The following is a 20,000-nucleotide window of genomic DNA, read 5'->3' on the forward strand; positions in this document are numbered from 1 at the left end:
CTACTACTACTACTACTACTACTACTACTACTACTACCACAACTTTTTCTTCTACTACTACTACTACTACTACTACTACTACTACTACTACTACTACTACTACTACTACTACTACTACTACAACTACTACTACTATTACTACTACTACTAATACTACTACTACTACTACTACTACTACTACTACTACTACTGCACCTGCTGCTGCTTCTACTAAAGCACTAAGTGATGGTGATGATGACGATGACGATGATGATGGGAATGATGATGATTAGATTAATTGTTAAAATAGTAAAGATAACAGATTTATAAGACACATTTTCATTATATACTCATTATCATTGTTTTACAGAAAGGATTAAAGTAAACAAGAACGGATACAAAAATGAATCAAGACAGTGGTGGGAATGGGGCTGCCTTCTGGAAAAGTGAGTAGTAATTCACAGTTTCTTTTTGTTTTTGTTTTTTTGTTTTTAGGGTTTTACGGCGCTTGCAACTCGTTAAGGTCATGTCAGCGCCACTAAAGAGGAAGAAAATGGGATAGTAAAAAGTTCTAGAATTACAATTAAAGCAGCCAAAAAATGGTAAGACAAATGGGAATTGGTTCAAATAGGAAACAGATGCACATTCCAAGAGCACACTGTCAAAGTATTTTGTTTGAGATCACCTAAAGTCTCATCCAGAACCAAGCACTGGTCCCTACTAAGAGGAATACACTCAAATGTTTACAAATGTAAACAAAACATAATACAGTGCATTGCAGAGCGATGATTTACAGTTGAAAACATATCATCTCCCAAAACTATCTATACATTTGACTGTTTCCCTCCCAGCCAGGGTATCCGACCAAGGCCAGGACAAAACCAAGTAATCTCATTCCAAGACAAAGACAGAAAGCAAGTTGGAAAACAGATAGAGGGGGATCAGTTTCTCTTTACGTTTCAAAAGATAAGATGAGATTTTGTCAAAATGTAAGAAATGGGGAAAACTTATGGGTGAGGCGTAGACAGCTTAGAGAGTGTCTTTTTCGCGGCACATTTCGTTAGCTGACATCTAATAGAAGGGGGAAGGAGGGGGGGGGGGTGCGAATAAGCTTATAGGAGGGGGGGGGGGGATGCGCAAACATTCTGAAAACATTAGAAGAGGGGGGGGGGGGGGCTCTATTTGATACAATAGAGTACCGACAGATACACAAGAGCATAATAACTTCGAAAGGTATTGTGTATTTACTTTGCCACACGACATAAAGGTAAAGTGGAATCCAAGCAGCCGCAGAGGATTTGGTTAAGACGATCGATCCTAGCAATCCCCATTTTCAGATTTTTTTTAACTTACGTCAGTGCCTGCTCCCTAATTTGTCTCCATGGAATTACCAATGTTCCGCAAATAGTATTTCCGTTTCCGGCCTTTTATACTTCCAGGACACCAAAAAAAAAAAATAGTTAATTTAAAATGGCCAGGTTATTTGAGGGCTAGCCTTTTCAGATGTTTGTTTGATACCATGAATGAATATAGATAAGCCATCAAACAAACGTCTGATGTCAACAGGAATTACCCATGTTATCCAAAGTGATCAACTGCGGGGTTTAGGGTAAATTAAATAATCTTGCCCAAGAAAAAAACCCGAAAGTGTCAGAAGCGGGGCTTGAACCTGGGACCTTCCTGGTTACAGTACAATCAATGCCTTAACCGCTCGGCCACCCATACCCCCATGGAAAATTAGCCCACTTATAATAAAGTAAATGGAAACCAGTTACTGAATTATCCAGGCAAATTAATGATAAAACACTGTCGTACCCAATATTTTAAAAAGTTTTTCCAAAAGGTCAAAGATAGAGTCATTTTTATTAATCGATATTCGCAGTACGAGTTTTCTGGCCAAATTTCTTAAAATACGGTCTGTTTTTTCAGAGTGTGCAGAGCATAGGAAATCTTCCATTGGATGGATAGATATAAATGAAAAGGAATGAAAATGAACTCTACCCACACTGTAAGAAATGAATTTGGTGGTATAACATTCCAGCATAATCGGTGTAATGGATAATAAGCACGGGTAAACGTGCTTAATCCTCTCCTTACCAACCATAGGAAAATCGCCACATTCGTTACGATACAACCAACTTTTTTCTTATTCAAATTTCTCTTGTACATCATAAAATTTAAAGAAAATGAACAATGTTTTGTTAAAGAAATTATGTATCGCAGAATGTTACTGCTATTATGTCTGAGTGATAAAAAAATTCTATTTTGTGTTAGTTGGGTGTGAAGTTTGGGGAAAATCCTGAAAATGGCTGGTAAGGGGAGGGTTAAAATTACGAAAATGTCAATGCCATAATGGTACTGGCAGTTTTTAAAAATGCAAAAGTTTCCAAGATTCTTCACCGAGAAGCCCATTGGCTCTCCTCTTTGAACTAGAAAAAAAAAAAAAATAAATAAAAAACACTCAATCGTATAATTCGATGAGGTCTTCTCCCTTAACGCTTTTTTTTTTTCGAATCCTCTCCCTCCCCCACTGCTCTCCATCCTCTTCTTCTTCCTCATCCTCTTCCTCCTCATCCTCCTATTCCTTCTCCTCCTCTCTCTCTCTCTTCCTTCTCTTCTTCTTCTTCTTCTTCTTCTTCTTCTTCTTCTTCTTCTTCTTCTTCTTCTTCTTCTTCTTCTTCTTCTTCTTCTTCTTCTTCTTCTTCTTCTTCTTCTTCTTCTTCTTCTTCTTCTTCTTCTTCTTCTTCTTCTTCTTCTTCTTCTTCTTCTTCTTCTTCTTCTTCTTCTTCTTCTTCTTCTTCTTCTTCTTCTTCTTCTTCTTTCTTCTTCTTCTTTCTTCTTCTTCTTCTTCTTCTTCTTTCTTCTTCTTCTTCTTCTTCTTCTTCTTCTTCTTCTTCTTCTTCTTCTTCTTCTTCTTCTTCTTCTTCTTCTTCTTCTTCTTCTTCTTCTTCTTCTTCTTCTTCTTCTTCTTCTTCTTCTTCTTCTTCTTCTTCTTCTTCTTCTTCTTCTTCTTCTTCTTCTTCTTCTTCTTCTTCTTCTTCTTCTTCTTCTTCTTCTTCTTCTTCTTCTTCTTCTTCTTCTTCTTCTTCTTCTCTTCTTCTTCTTCTTCTTCTTCTTCTTCTTCTTCTTCTTCTTCTTCTTCTTCTTCTTCTTCTTCTTCTTCTTCTTCTTCTTCTTCTTCTTCTTCTTCTTCTTCTTCTTCTTCTTCTTCATCATCTTTTTCCTCTTCTTCTTCTTACCCGCGTTTTAAAATAGAGTAGTTAATAAGACAAGTATATATATATATGTATGTGTGTGTGTTTGTTTGTGTGTGTGTTTGTGTGTGTCTTTGTTTGTTTGTGTGTGTGTGTTTGTGTGTGTGTGTGTGTTTTAAGTATGTTTATCAATCCCACAATTGTTTACATTGGAATGCGCTAAGTCTATAATCATTTTTTTTCCTCGCCACTCCTCTAAGTGGAGATAAGCATAGATTTTACAAACGTGTATACATTTTAAGATTTCTCTCTCGGCGTTTTCATGGCATTTTGTAATATTTGTCTTCTTTCAATATGCTTACCTTTAGGAACTGAACCGACCTTTTCCGCTGATTTTCTTTCATGTACTTCTCAGGGGGGCGAGGCGGGGGTGGTGGTGGGAAAAAAAAAGGGGGGGGGGGGGGGGGGGGATGAGTTGTGAACTGAGTTTTATTTTTCCCACGCTAACCATTAGTTTGGAATCTTTCTAAATCTTTCTACTCTGGATGTTAGAGGAGTTGATACGGATTACAATAGAAGGAACGAAATTGACGTCACTCGGTTCTTTGTTGTTGTTTTTAGCCATCCATTTTTATGAGTAGTTCTCACTAAATTCGATCAATCACTTTCAATGTTAGGGGGGGGGGGGGGGGGGGAACCCACACCGGAGACTGACTCCGACGACCCGGCACTGCCATCCTCTGCCGTCTTGCGGATAAAGACGTCGGACACGGACAAAATACTAAGAATAATGAGAAGCGCCGCTTGACCTACCCATACCAAACTCGAAAAAACCCCCCAAAAAAAACGGCAGAGGACGTCGGGTACTTGGTATGGATAGGTGTAGCGGCTCTTCTCTTTATTCTTAGCGTTTTGTCCGTACCCAACGTCTTACACGGAAGATGGCAGAGGACGGCAGTGCCGGGTCTCAAATCCGGCTGGCGGATATTTTGAACATTTAGACTAAACACACGGCAGTGATAAAACATGTTATCTGTATACACAGCTTCTTTCTTGGCCCATTTTATCCGAAATGTCGGAACCCCAATGAAAGTAGTCCGACCATTGATGTGACCCACTGCTTCCAAACGGTATTAAGTAGGGATGATATTAATGCCAAAAAGTCAGATCGGAAATTAAGCCCATCAACAATATGAAATTTTTGTTGTAAGCCCTAAAATAATACTGGTGGTATGACGCTCGATTTCGGATCGGAAGATCTTGGGTTCGAGCCTCGCTCGACGCATAGTTGAGTCCTTGGAAAAGACTTTACTCACATTCTCTCATCGTACTCAGGTGTGAAATGAGTACCTTGCCGTTAAGAGCGTTGTCTCTGTCGAAAAAAAAAATTGTATTATCGCCTAACAGTCTCGCTCGACATGTTGCATGTTGCTGTTGGTATGGGGCCCTTTGGAAAGCGCTTTGAGCACTTTTTGTGGATGTTGCGCTATATAAAAGCTCACATTTTTAACAAGCAAATTTTTGTGTTGGGTTTTACGAGTATTAGACTTGCTAATGTTATTATGTGCACGTAGACTGCCAGATGTTGCCTGCAAGTATCTATAGATTATGATATGTAAATAGACGTTCAACACGCTGTTCCTGGGCGAACAATCGCGTGGTTGAGTTTATAAGTTACGGGAAGTAGGCTCTTTTCGTCTGAAAAACAAACAAAATGCTGTTACACACGTGACCCACGAGATGCATCCGGTATTATGTCGGGATGAATTGGATTAGGTCGCCGTGCACTGATTATTATTATTATTATTATTATTATTATTATTATTATTATTATTATTATTATTATTATTATTATTATTATTATTATTATTATTATTGAAGTTAAAGGAACAATGCTCTCTCTTTACAATGAGGACATTTATTTTAACTCAGGATTCATAAATTAAGTCTAAGATTTAATCTCAAGAAGCACCCAGAATACAACATGAATGACCCAATCAAGGTGCTCGACAGAAAGGAACAGGTCATCATCTTCAGACTGAGAACTGGACACAACCAGTTAAAGGAACATATGTGGAGGATGTCCAGAGCCCAGAGCAGGTGCCTCTGGACAATGTGACTGCGGACTTGAAAATGAAAATGGACATCATGTCCTAATGGAATGTCCAAAGTACAACCAGTTGAGAAGGAACTTCTGGCCTGACCCAACCCCATACTCAAAGAAGCTGTACGGCAGTGAGGACGACCTCAGGACTACTGTGGGCTTCATTCACCAGACCGGACTGACCATGTGACGTGACGGGAACGAAGAAGAAGAAGAAGAAGAAGAAGATATAGAGCATTATCCACGAAACGTGCTATATATAAGTACTTTACCAAGGGTCCCTGACCAACATCAATGGGTAAAATGCAGAACGAAACATACGCCTGCTATGCGATATTACAATTTTTTTCCCGACAGAAACAACGCTTTTAACGGCCAGGTACTCATTTTACACATGAGTACGTGAGAGAATGTGAGTAAAGAGCCTTTTCTAAGAACTCAACTATGCGCCCGAGCGAGGCTGGAACCCAGGACATTCCGATCCGAAAGCGAGGGTCATACCACAAGACCACATAGCCGCATTTCAAGCACCATATTCTTTGGGACATAATAGAATTTTGAGACGATTTGTCTCATGCTTTAACTGGTTTCGATTCAAAAATAGTTTATGTTATGTTTAGCAAATATTTCTTACAGAGTTGTTAATATTTATTTGTCTATTTATTTATTTATTTATTTATTTATTTATCTATTTATTTATTTATTTATTTATTTATTTATTTATTTATTTATTTATTTATTTATTTATTTATTTATTTATTTATTTATTTAGGTAGTTAGTTAGTTAGTTAGTTAGTTAGTTAGCTATTTTAAACATACAAATCTGAAATGTCAAACTAAACATGCTAAAGATATTAATGGATTTTAAAATCGCCATTGATAGGAAACTTTTTGCTTTAAAACACATGATTTATGACTGAGGATTCATAATATGTCCATAATAAGAATGGGTGTTTTGTTATTTTAAAAAAATATGTTCTAATATAAAATACATACTAGAGTGCGGCGATGTGGTTTAGTGGTATGACTGTCATTGACGTTTGATTTCGGATCGGAAGGTCATGAGTTCGAGCCTTGCTTGGCGCATAGTTGAGTCCCTGGAAAAGGCTTTTTACTCACATTCTCTCACCGCATTTAGGCGTGAAATGAATACTCGTTAACAGTTTTCTCTGTCGGAAAAATTGAAATATCGCCTTAATAGGCGTCATGCCTCGTTCTACATGTTACGTGTTGTTGTTGGCCAGGGACCCCTCTTTGAGCACGTTTATTGGATATTGCGTAATATGAAGGCTCAAGGGTTGTTTTTTTTGTTTTTTTTTTTCCCCTGTTATTTCCTATGCTTTTATCTGTTTTTCCAGTTTTAATACTTTTATCTCAAAGAACGTGCAATGTATAATATGTAATGTCCAATATATTGTTACTTATGTTTTAAGGGCATTTAGGGAACACTGGGTCCAGTATAAAGCCCTATTACTGATAAATGCAATGATCCACCCACGAATTATAAATAGGTAGTGGTCAAAATGCGAGGTTAATTACAACAAGAGATGAAGTGAGTAGAAAAGTGCCAGAAGACAATAGAGAATAAAACATTTTCGCGCGGTGATGGGGGTTTGAACCCGCGACCTTATTGGTACGACAACGCCGCCTGGCTGGTGAGAGCGTGACTCTAGCGTATGAGCTATCCACGGTCCCAAAAAAAATTCGTATCAAACTCAGATCATTCCTAGTAGTCCGTTGTCTTAGTGGAAAAATTGTGCAAATCGTATAACTAGCATGAAATTTTCACACAAACTGCAGAATTTTATGAGGATCTCGAAAATAGGTGGCTCCACGTTGAGAAATTGTTGGAACCAAGAGTTATTGCCCTTTAAAGGTGACAAAATACATTTTTTTAACATTTTATTTTTTTTTTCTAAAAAAAAATAGGGTTTTATAAATATTTTTTTAATGATGTGGTTATTTTGGTATTCCGTTGCGTACTTTGGACACACAAATTCTTTTTCCATTTGAATTTTATTGAAATATATAAGAAAATACGAAATTCAATTGGGATTTTTCAGGAAATTAAAAAAAATATATATCTCACCTTCATGGAAACTGTTTAAATAGTTTAGAATCTGACATATTTTGAAATGCCACCATTTCAAAAACATTTTAATCTTCACATGCTCAAAAACCAAGCAATCTTAATTTCATTTTAAAAAAGCAAAAACAATAATAGACAATTCAACTACCAAGGCAAGTACCCCCTCTCCTCTCGACACCCATTTACGTATTTCTATCATATAGAAAATAACACGTTTAAATTTAGATATATTGTACAATACATATTTATTCATGATGCATTGCACCATTTAAAACATTTTTTCTGTGTACATATTTAACATCAGGATTATTGGAGAATTACCTCCCTTTTTAATTACATAGTTTGTTGAAAACATACAATTGGAAAACGTGTTTAAAGTCAATTTTTGTCTCAAGAACATTGACCATTGCAGGCACATAACAAGAGTACACGGAAGAGATGCCTTAACACAATTGCATCTTTTTGGAGCATCATTTTGATGAACAGATACATTTAATCAGATTTTGTGAGGCATGTGCAAGGTCAGTCAAAGTAGACCATTTTGTTTATCCTATCTTCTTTCCAACCAAAATCTAATTTGGAAGGAAGACTAGGGTCTTTAGCAAGTGAATTTCTCCATACATAACCAGCTTGGTAAACTGCTCGTTATAAATGCTGTTTGTGAGCTTCACGAGTTGGTGGCATATTGTCTGGAAGGCGTAACTTATTTTGTAAAAAGTTCACACCGGCATTCATTGGCAGCAGATAAGTTGGTTGCTCTGTCAAACAACAGACACATCTCTGGATGATGTTGAAATGGCTGACTATATCTTCCTTAGAGGGTTGATTAGGAAGAGCTTTAAATGAGTCTGTAACACCATCAAATGCGGCCCAAACTGACCATGCTATTTTCTTTCCCTTCCCTGCAAATGAGCTGACAGTCACACCCCGTAAAGACATGGAAGAAGGATATATCCAGAGATTTTTCAGGACCCAGGGATTCAACAATTGAGTGGAAAGGAATCAGCCTTCTATGTTTTACTGTACCGTAGTTGACAAACACCTTTTCCATTCCCAATGCAGCAAACTGTGATATCAGAATGATAACCACATCTGAGTCAACTGCTCGTGTAACCCCATATTTGAAGTTACACTCGCTTCCATTTTTTAACTCAAGTGCCATTCTGGTGTCATTCTCTTCTTGAGAGCAAAGGGTACTGCGATTGCAATGAATGTTCTACGTCTGTAATAGATGTGTAAATTTTCTCACCTGTAGTGCAAACAACAAGCTTCCCTGGTGTTTTCCTAGTTGATACTTTTGAGGATAAGAAACTTACTGTGTTGGTTGAAGATTTTATGTTATCTTTGACGTAGACGTCAAATACAAAGGCCACTCGATTAAATCTTTTCAACTGGGTGTTTATATAATGAATAAATACTCCGGAAGCATATTCTCCAAATGTTTTACAGTTTCCTCCAGGAGAGAGCATATGAATGAGAGCTGCTCCGTCATACACACAAAGTTGAATTGAATCAGGACAGTCCTCAAAAATCATTGACTGAGGAAGACACTGAATAATGTCAGACTTTTGACATGAACGAAGCCTCTGAATTCTGACAGGGAAGGTGGGTAAGGGTGGTTTTCATGTTCAAAAAACTCTTCTAAATTTCCATCTATATTCTGGCAAGAAATAAAGAGTCTTGAGGACAAATGGCAACCCTGCTTTAGACACGCAATTTTCTCTTTCTGTTTTGATGATTTCTTTGAGGAACTTGTATGGAAGATGGGAAGATTATTTTTTAAATAGGGTCATGGATTGTAGCTTCAATTGTGTTTAACCTTTGTTTATAATTAGTCTGAAAGCTTTGCTTTCCAATTGTGTATGCACCCCTGACAGACAAGGCCGATTCCTTTGACATTACTTGGCGAGTGTGTAATGTTATTAGTCTATCCTCTTCTTCCTCAAATGGGTTTCCAAAGGTCTCCATTTGACCAATAAAATCTGTAATATTTTTGTGAAGCGTCTCTTATTTGCAGGAGTGTCCTCACTGGCATTTCGTTATCATTACCTTGAACATGTCAAGATTTCTCTCACAACTTTCTGTCAGAGATACAATTTCGGGATTTGCAACCAACCAGTTTAGTAGATTCTTTATCAAAAATACAAATAGCTCCACCATCTGACTTGATTAGTTTGTTATTTTGCTCATAAAGCTGATCATCAGACATGCAGGAAAATGCTCCGTTTGTTTGTGTTGATACAAAATGCCCATCCATGAATTCTTTGAAATTGGCATGGTGCATAGTTTCAAGGACATCAATAGAATGAAGGGGGGAGGGGGGGGGGAGGGTGTATGCGTGTGGGTTTAGTCTAATATGAGAAAAATTAAATACATATTAGTTGACCGGGCTCAGTGGTAAGATTCTCTTCAAAACAACAATAACAAAACAACAACAACATCAACACACACACACACACACACACGCGCGCGCGCGCACACACACACACACACACACACACACACACACACACACAAGGAACGCATACTTCCAAATACCTGCTAGAATGGAACTTCAGTCCTTGCAATCTTGACCATTCAACATATCAAACTGACATTCCCATTTGACGAGGTCCCCAGGCATGATGCTTATTAATTTTAAGGAAACAAAGGACTGTGAGGCTGGCAAGTAGAAATGTAGCAAACAAGTCAATATACTGTTTTAAAAAACAAACCTGAACAAGCAAAAGGTAAAGCAATGAGTGTGGATATTAGCGTGTATTGGTAGAATTGTGTGTGGAGATATTCTTTTATTGATCAATTGAGTTAATAATAAATTAGTTATGGTTTTTTTTCTCGGGCAGCAGTATTGATAAACACAGTTGTTCTATTATCAATCAACGACAGGCTAATATCTATTTCGAATCGAATCTAAAAGGTTCTAAATTTAGTACTGACATAACACATGCAACTTATATTATATTAAGATAGTAAAATATATTCAGTTCCAAGCATGGGCCATAATAGTAATCTTACTTATTGCATCCAGGAGGCTTATTGTGTGTGTAGAATGATGTGACTGTGACTCAGCTTTATTGTGACCCAGTTCTTTTTTCACAACTCAACTCTTTTGCGCGATACTTATCACTGGCATTCGCATAAAGTAAACTAACATCATGATGATATAAGACATTTATAATAGATGAAAACAATTGTTCCTTACCTTTTCAATTCTAGTTTGTTGACATCGTTCAAAAGACAAAACGCATTCTCTCAGTTATTTTTTTATACAACAGATGATTGTCGGGAGATGGAGCTGTCGTTATCGCGAAGGGAGGGGCGATGACAGATGACAAAACCACATTTCGATTTAGCATTATTATACACACTGGTAGAAAGAAACCTCTTTAACTGCTTTAAATGTATGTTTTTAATCTCTTGTTCTTTTTTTTTCGTTTACAGACGCTCAGACATCCTTGTTCATACTTAGCAAAGGGTAGGTCGTCCTAATGACTCATATTTTTGTTGCACGGGCCGAAAAAGGACAGTTTTTATTGGGATTTTTTTCTGCGGCCAGAAGTAAAAAAATCTATTTTAAAATAATTAAAAGCTAGATATTTGAATATTTGGTAAATAATAATGGAAAACATTAAAACTGACATATCTCTACAATCAAAAACTAATCAAGGTGTTCTTAATGGGTGAAAATGTTTGTTTTTTATACTTTTGTCATCTAACCCCAAAACGTCACAAAATGCGCGTTTTCACTACCTTTACGACCAATTTTAAGGACTTTCCCATAAAAATTGTAGTTGGAGCCACCTATTTTTCGAATCTTCATAATTTTCTACACCAATGTGTGTACTTTGTTTGCTGGTTACAAAAAGTGCACAAAATGCAAGGAACGGGCCGCTAAGCCTACGACTATAGAGGTTAATTACAGTGATATGCCTCAAGGGTAGATGGATATCGTCATCAAATATATTCTGTTCATTGTTGTACTTTACTCTATGAAAGATACCTTTGTGTATTGGTATTAAGCAACCTTTGTTTTGATGGCTTAACATAAAAAAATCCTTGAGCTTTTATATAGCCCAATATCCACAAATCATGCTCAAAGCGCTTTACCAAGAGTCGCTGACCAACAGCAAAACGTAACATGTATAACGAGACATGACGCCTCTTAGGCGATAATATTACATTTTCTTCCGACAGAGACAACGCCGTTAACGGCCAGGTAGTCATTTTGAACCTGAGAACGGTGAGAGAATGTGAATAAAGAGCCTTTTCCAAGGACTTAAACATGCGCCAAGCAAGGCTCGATCCCAGGACCTTCCGATCCGAATGCGAGTGTCATACCACAAGACCACATAGCCGCATGTGTATGTACCATTATAATAAATAGCTGCCAACGGTCCTATACAAATGACCACGGAGAGGCTTCGTATGGGAACAAAACAGACAATGGACGTTTCGGGTACAAGCCCTTCGTCAGCACAACAATACACAAATTAACGTGGAAAACAAATAAAATAAAATGCAAAATAACTTGTTGACAAGTTTTTTTTTGTTTTTTATTTTATTTGTTTTCCACTGTAATTTGTGTAATGGTGTGCTGACGAAGGGTTTGTACCCGAAACGTCATTGTCTGTTTTGTTCTCATACGGAGCCTCTCCATTTTCACTCTTTCGTTAGTATTTTCACGATCACCTGCTTCAGGCAGCTCCTACCGTTTTCTACTTATACAAATGACCCTTGCGTGTCCCAGGATTATGCTTCGTTGACAACAGGAACAGAAAAAAAGCTCTCCATTTAAATATTATACGTAATAGTCCAAATATACTGCTGTCACAGAGTAGGTTCTGCTGTTTTGGATCATGACGGTATTCTGTCGTACACTTGAAAAACACATGTTAAAAAATTTGGCCAGAAAACTCGTCCTTCAAATATCGATCAATTCGGGTTTGAGAGTTTTTGCCATGATGTGAGTCATTTAAATCGATCGATATTTGAAGGACGAGTTTTCTGGCCAAATTTTTTTTTAATATGCGTTTTTCCAGAGTACGGCAGTATTGTGAGTGATTAGAGTGTCCCGTTTTAGCTCTTTGAAAAGTTGACAGCAATGTTACAGTCACACATATTTATGCTTTGTATGTTGTGTGTGTGTGTGTGTGTGTGTGTGTGTGTGTGTGTGTGTGTGTGTGTGTGTGTGTGTGTGGAGGGGGGGGGGGGAGGGGGCAAAGTAAATCATTGAAATTTTATCATTACCACTATCATGAGCGTCGCTTTTATCATACTGGTTCAATTTTAAATTTTTTTTTTTTTTTTTTTTTTTTTTTGGTATTGTTTTGTTTTGAACGATAAGACTGCCATACTCTGGAAAAAACTTATATTTAAAAATTTGGCCAGAAAACTCGTCCTTCAAATATCGATCGATTTAAATGATCCTCATCTTGGCGAAAACTCTCAAACCTGGGACTTCGCTTAAAAACGTGGGGGGGGGGGGGGGGGGAGGGTTCTCAGAATTTCTCTGTCCTGACAACAATTGCAAAGCCCTTCGAGCGAGTTTCCTTTTGTTTTTTTGAGGTAACTAAGGTAAACATAGGCATTTGGATCTAATACTCCTTATTGGGTGGAGATGGATCCGCGCATGACAGATGAGCGTCTTTCCATCGTTGTTTTATTTTTACTTCTTCTTATCTTACTCCTCCACCTCCTCCTCCTCCTCCTCCTCCTCCTCCTCCTCCTCCTCCCCCCCCCCCCCCTCCTCCTCCCCTCCCCTCCTCCTCTCCCCCTCCTCCTCCCCCTCCTCTTCCCCCCCTCCTCCTCCTCTTCCTCCCCCTCCTCCTCCTCTTCCTCCCCCTCCCCTCCTCCTCCTCCTCCTCCTCCTCTTCCTTCTCTTCCTCATCCAGGGACAAAACGCTAGAACCGCTAGGCGAAACTAATCAAATTATAATTTTCCGCCATATGCACAACTCCATGGAAACCAATTAGTTTTATCAACTACTTTGACTTTCATTACATCAAAGATATATGAACAACACGGAGCCGTCTCAAATATGGGGCTATATGGTCTAGTGGTATGACACTCGCTTTCGGATCGGAAGAACCTGGGTTCGAGCCTCGCTCGGCGCATAGTTGAGTCCTTGGAACAGGCTCTTTACTCACATTCTCTCATCGTACTCAGGTGTAAAATGAGTACCTGGTCGTAAACAGCGCTGTCTCTGTTCGAAAAAATTGTCATATCACCTAACAGGCTAGATTTTTTTTTTACTATCCCATTTTCTTCCTTTTTATAATAATAATAATAATAATAATAATAATAATAATAATAATAATAATAATAATAATAATAATAATAATAATAATAATAATAATAATAATAATAATAATAATATTAATATAATAATAATATAATAATAATAATAATAATAATAATAATAATAATAATAATAATAACAATAATAATAATAATAATAATAATAATAATAATAATAATAATAATAATAATAATAATAATAATAATAATAATAATAATAATACTTGGCATTTATATCGCGCATTTTCGTCACTGTGTGATGCTCAATGCACGTTACAAATAAATAGACAAAGTGACATATTTAAACGTATACCACAATGATATCAATAGATATTATGAAATTGACGTCATCCTGGTCTTTATTATTGTTTTTTGCCATCCGCGTTTATGAGTAATTCTCACTAAAGTGTATTAACCAGACTATAAACGTTCAAGGTTACACATAGTTTTGTGCGTTGGTCCGTTATACTTCCGGATGGCAATGTTGTGAACTTCTTAGCCAAGTGCATACTATCCATAGCATCAGTGTATGTAATATCGTATCAATATTATGAAAATGTAACGTTAAAAAGGTGCTTTTAATGATTTAAAACTATCAATAGATTTTGCTTCTCTTATAAACCTTTTTGGCAGGTCGTTCCACACAAGGGGTTCAGTGTGGGGAAAGGAACAGCCGCCATAGAATTTCGTATAATTATACTTATTTCTAAGAGTAAAAGCTGCGTTTAGTCATTAGATGATCGTAAATTCTTATTTGGTTCATTTAATATTTCTAACACATTCTTTTAATGTAGTCAGGTGCTTCATCAATTACTCTTGCTGAAATGACCTAAATGTGTTCCCTTTAAGATTTTTTTTTCTCTCTTCAAACACTTGTGAGTTTTAGCCATGAAATCTTGTTTAAATTAAAACTGCTATGGCTTTCCTTTGGTTTTAAGATGTGAACACGCCATGACCACGTCACTAACTTAACTCTCTCCTTACCGGCCATTTTCCGGATTTTCCCTCAAAACTTCACACCCAACTTATACAAAAATATGTTTTTTAACTCAAACACAAAAGCTGCTAGTTCTTGCTATATCTACATATTTTTTTCTCTGCTAAACGAGCTCTTCAACACAGTGTATTATCTATACTTTAACTGTAGAAAACATTTTTGTTCAAATATTATGATGTACAAAAGAAATTAGAATGAGAAAATGTTGGCTGCATCGTAACGAATGTGATGGTTTTCCTATGGGTGGTAAGGAGAGGGTTAAACCTATGCTCAGATATTAATATCAATATCTAGTTCTAGAGTTAACTGAAATCTGTGTCAAACACTATTAATTAGCACAGTATAATTTATTATTTGAACAATCGGCATTATGCGTCTCTCTGTCTTTCTCGGTTTCAGTCTCCTCCACTCCCCCTTCACCTCTCCCCTTTTTTCCTTCATCATTTAATTTACTTACATATATTACAGTATTTTTAAAAATTATTTTCACTTGTCATTATCAACGTGTTTCTTTCTCTCTTTCTGTGCGTGTGTCAGTGTGTTTGTATATGTTTGAGTGTGTTGGTGAGTGTGCTTGTATTTTTTTTGTATAGTTGTGTTTGTGTGTTTGTGTTTCTCTCTATGTGTGAATGTATGCAGATGTGTGTGTATGTGTGTGTATGTGTGTGTGTGTGTGAAAAAATAAAAGGCAGTCAAAAATATTTTATTCGAATTTCGACAACTTTGCTAAACAGATAACAAGGTTATTTACACAAAGCATTTGTACACATTGTGTGACAGGCAAGGCATAAAAATGTCCTGTGCTCCTCTGTTTACTCGTGCTATTGTGATATTCCTACATTTTACTTTGGACATTTTTATACTAAAGTGTTTGTGAATTTCCAGTGTTTACATGCGCTTATGCTTTTTATAACATTTCAACAGAGTACATTTTGGGAACTTGGAATCTTTATGATGGAAATCATTAATTATCAAAGCCATTCAGTCATTTTTTTACAAATGCTTATTTTGCAAATACTATTCACCTTGATTTTTCGTACGTCTTTTTACCAACACCTTTGTGAACACTTTTATCACAATGTTAATAATAACAACAGGCCTCCGGGAGCCAGACGGAAACAAATTAAAATTCTAACTGTTATTCCTTGTCGTCCACCCTGCCCCCACTCATAACCCCGTCCACGACCAACATTTGTTGTAACCTGTATTGGCCACAAAAAAAATAACACGGCTGATAACAATAACATCGTTACTGGTATTTGAAATGAACAGTCATGTCGTAATAAAACGGAAGAATTAATTGATTTATTAACTGAGAAGAACTTTGATATTCTATTTATAGAAGAGACGTGGCTTTCGCCGTCTGGATACCACCCGGTTGCACCCTGGGTACCAATTTAAATCGTATACAGATCAGCGAGGGAGTGGCATTATTGGCGTATTTTATAAAACGAAATTATCTAAACATCTGGAAATCCCCGAAATGCGCTGCAAAACAATGGAGGTCATTGATCTAAGACTATCCCTCTTTTAAAAGTATTCTTGTCAAACCACTTCTGAAACCATCAGTGGACCACAATGTATTAAGCAATTATCGTCCAGTATCAAATTTACCTTTTTTGTCAAAACTTTTGGAGAAGGCAGTTCTTACACAATTATCATCTCATCTTAAGAACAACAGTTTGGAACAACATTTCCAGTCAGCCTACAAACAGCAACACAGATCTGAAACGGCACTTCTTAAAATTGTTAATGACTTATAATATAATGCTCATGCTAATAATATCAATGTGTTATACCTTTTAGATCTTTCAGCTGCTTTTGACACCATTGACCATGGCATTTTGTTAAGAAGACTAGAAAATACGTTCGGCGTAAAAGGAATTTCCTTTAAATGATTAACATCATATTTACAGGATCGACGGTAAACCGTCGTGGTCAATGGTGTTCAGTCAGAGCAAGTGTTACTAAACTTTGGAGTGCCACAGGGCTCTGTTCTTGGCCCTATTCTTTTCACTGAATATATGCAGCCCCTTTCTAGTGTTATTTCCAAATTAAATCTGACATATCATTTGTATGCGGATGATACACACATTTGTGATTCATTACCCTCAGTAATTTACTATTCTTAATAAATACAACGAATTTTGAGCTGTTTTAGCGAGATTAAATCTTGGACATACCAAAACAAGTTAAAACTAGATAATAAAACTGAGATTTTGATGTGTGGAGGGCCGAGTATCCTTAAACAGGCAAATACATCAGCTTTTACTCTCCGAAACACTACAATAGAATTTTCCAATCAATCAAAAAACCTTGGCGTCATCATTGATAAAGATCTTTCCATGACAAGCCATATGAATAACGCCATACAATCAATGTACATAGAAATGAAAAAAAAAGCGAAATTCACCATTTAATACCAAAGCATATTATTATAGCAGAACTTTTTATTAATTCCCTTGTTTTATCCTAATTGGATTATTGTAACTCCCTCTGTAACTTCAGATTGCTCAAAAAACAACGCAGCCAGGCTCATTGTACGAAATAAACACAAATACCCGTCGGCAACTCTCCTTCACCGAGAGTTACATTGACTTCCTGTGGTGAAAAGGGTTGCCTAAAAGATGTGTACCGTCGTCTACAAATCCTTGAACATTAACAGTCCCTACTATATGAAATACCTTCTACCAACACACAAAACTGTAATACCTTTGTTTATTGTCTGATTGAATTTAGTGAGAAGTAATCACCGAAATGACTGTTTAAAAACAACAACAATTATTCCGTCTACTTTAATGCTGATAGGAGCCACTTGGAGGAAGCGCTGCGTCACGTGATCACTTTTTAGCGTTGCTTTAGCGTTGATCACTGGAGCCCATCAACTTCAATTTGATTTAAATTCTATATTATTATTATTCTATATTTTCAAACGGAATTGTGTTCAATTTATATGTTGTGAATTCATTCATCTGGATAGTGTATATATTCGTAAAACTTGTGCAATTTTAAACAATAGTTTAACACCTATTTATCGCCTGCCATCTCGGTCCCTTTGTTTACAAACAATGAACGCCATTTTTGGTTCCGAGTCAGTGATGGAGAAAGAAACAATCGAGAGTAGCCGAGCGGACGATAAGAAAGGGAAAGGAGGTGGTGAAGTGAAAGACGGGGCGAGCGAGAAGGAATGTGTTGGGAAAGGAAGTGTAAGAGGTGTGAAGGGGAAAGGTAAAGGAAAGAAAACGGAGGGGAGCAGTTACGGTGCTGGTAGTAGTAGCGTTGGTAGCAGTGAACTGGACTTTAATGAAATAAAACAGCAACTCAGTGTGTTGATGGGATTGGTGCCAGTGGTGAGCCAAATGAAGGAGGCCTTTGACCGTTTTAATGAAATGGAGGAGGAAGATGCTAATGTCAATATTGGCCTTTCGCGGCCAATATGTAATGATGACATTCAGTCTGATCTTTCGCGATCAGGCAGTAAAGATGTAAGTAATGCTGACCTTTCGCGGTCAGGCAGTAAAGATGTAGAATGTAATGCTGACCTTTCGCGGTCAGTTGATATGGTGCCAGGCAGTAGTAGAGATGCAGGGATGATGGAGCAGGCATTCTCATATTTCGAGAATGTGGTAGGCAGGACAGAAGTGAAAGGGAAGGTGCTGGCAGAGAATGTTTCAACTGGTGTTACACAGGTTTTATGTGACGGTCTGCCCAAGGATACGATTACTGCTCTCTCTGAAAAATATCCAGTGCCAGCAAATTGCTCTAGACTAGAGGTTGTCCAATGCAATGAGGAGGTTTTTAAACAGATATCCCCTGCCTCTAGAATGAGGGACGCATCCTTGCAGAAAGTGCAGGTATCGCTTATGAAAGGCATTACTGCTGTTTGCAGGGCTATGGAGATGGTGAAAGGAGATAACAAAGAAGTACTGGAAAATATTTCGGATGGAGTCGCTTTGCTCACCAATGCCTCTCATAGTTTGGATATTTATAGAAGACAGTCACTTCGCGGTGAAATTAGAGATGACCTCAACGCTCTCTGTACCGCTTCCTATCCTGTTAGTGACAAGTTATTTGGGAGCAACATTAAAGATAAGATTAAAGACATGAACGATTCTATTCGAGTGGCAAAAACCACAAGGAGATTTTCCCCGTACCCGTCCCATGGCCAGAAAAGGTTTCCTTTTTTAGGCAAAGGTCAACCATGGAAAGGTCAAGGAGGGGGGACAAACACCTTTCGGGGGAATACAAGGACATGGAACAACCACAAACAACACCACAAGCAACACACATTCAAAAGGAGGAATTAAAGGATAAGGTAACCCATTTGCATGGGGGCAGAACTAAATTATTTATATCTACTTGGAAAATGTATACCTCTGATCCTTTTATTATTCAATGTATTTCTGGATGTGCAATTGATTTTTTGTCCCCTCCTGTTCAAATGAAACCAGCTCATACTATCCAATTTAAACAGGATGAAAAGTTAGCTTTACAGGAGATGATAATACAATATGAAAGGGATGGTGTTATCCAGAAATGTACACCGGAGGAGGGTGATTTTGTTAATAATGTTTTCCTTAGGGAGAAACGTGCTATACCCGGTGAGCAGAGGAAAAAGTATCGAATGATATTAAATGTAAAACATCTCAACTCCTTTGTGCGTTATCGCCATTTTAAAATGGACACTTTACATTCTTGTTTACAACTTATAGAACCTAAATGTTTCATGGTTTCGCTAGATTTATCTAATGCATACCATTCTTTGCCCATGCACCCAGATTTTACGAAATTTCTTAAATTTGTTCATAATGAATCGTTATACCAATACCTTGTTCTTCCGCAGGGGTTCCGTGATAGTCCTAGAATCTTCACTAAAATCATGAAACCTATTGTTGCTCATCTGCATCTTAAGGGAATTATATGCAGTTTGTATATTGTGTCTCTTATCAGGGCAAAAATCCGGAAACAAGGAGTTTCCAAGCACGCCTTAAAAATAATTATGAAAAGTTGGCGTTGCAACACCCAAAAACAGTACAATAGTTACTTACTGAAATTTATCCAGTTTTGTGATGCTGATGGGGTGGACCCTATGAGTAAAAATGTTCAGACTACTATAGCTTTTTTGACAATATTATTTCAATCTGGATTGGGATACAGTGCCATCAATACAGCGAGGTCAGCAGTGTCAACATTGAACGAGACCGGTTCAGATCCGCTAGTGTGTAGATTTATGAAAGGTGTATTTCATTCTCGACCCACTCGTGCCCGTTACACTACTGTTTGGGACATATCTACTGTGTTAAATTATTTAAGATCACTTTCCCCTGCTCGTGATCTTA

General features: G+C 37.3%; 1 protein-coding gene across 1 annotated transcript in view; it reads left to right on the forward strand.

Annotated features, from left to right (window-relative positions):
* The window catches only part of LOC144965685 (putative methyltransferase-like protein 24), a 39,395-nt gene that overhangs the window by 1,226 nt on the left and 18,169 nt on the right, over positions 1 to 20,000 (forward strand). Inside the window, exon 2 of the mRNA XM_078901277.1 lies at positions 350 to 425. Within this exon, the coding sequence (XP_078757403.1) occupies positions 350 to 425 (76 nt within the window). The remainder of the gene's footprint in view (positions 1 to 349; positions 426 to 20,000) is intronic.

Source organism: Berghia stephanieae, chromosome 2 (genome assembly GCF_034508935.2).
Source record: "Berghia stephanieae isolate SIO BIC M18660-M18661 chromosome 2, UCSD_Bste_1.3, whole genome shotgun sequence".
Lineage (NCBI taxonomy): Eukaryota > Metazoa > Mollusca > Gastropoda > Nudibranchia > Aeolidiidae > Berghia > Berghia stephanieae.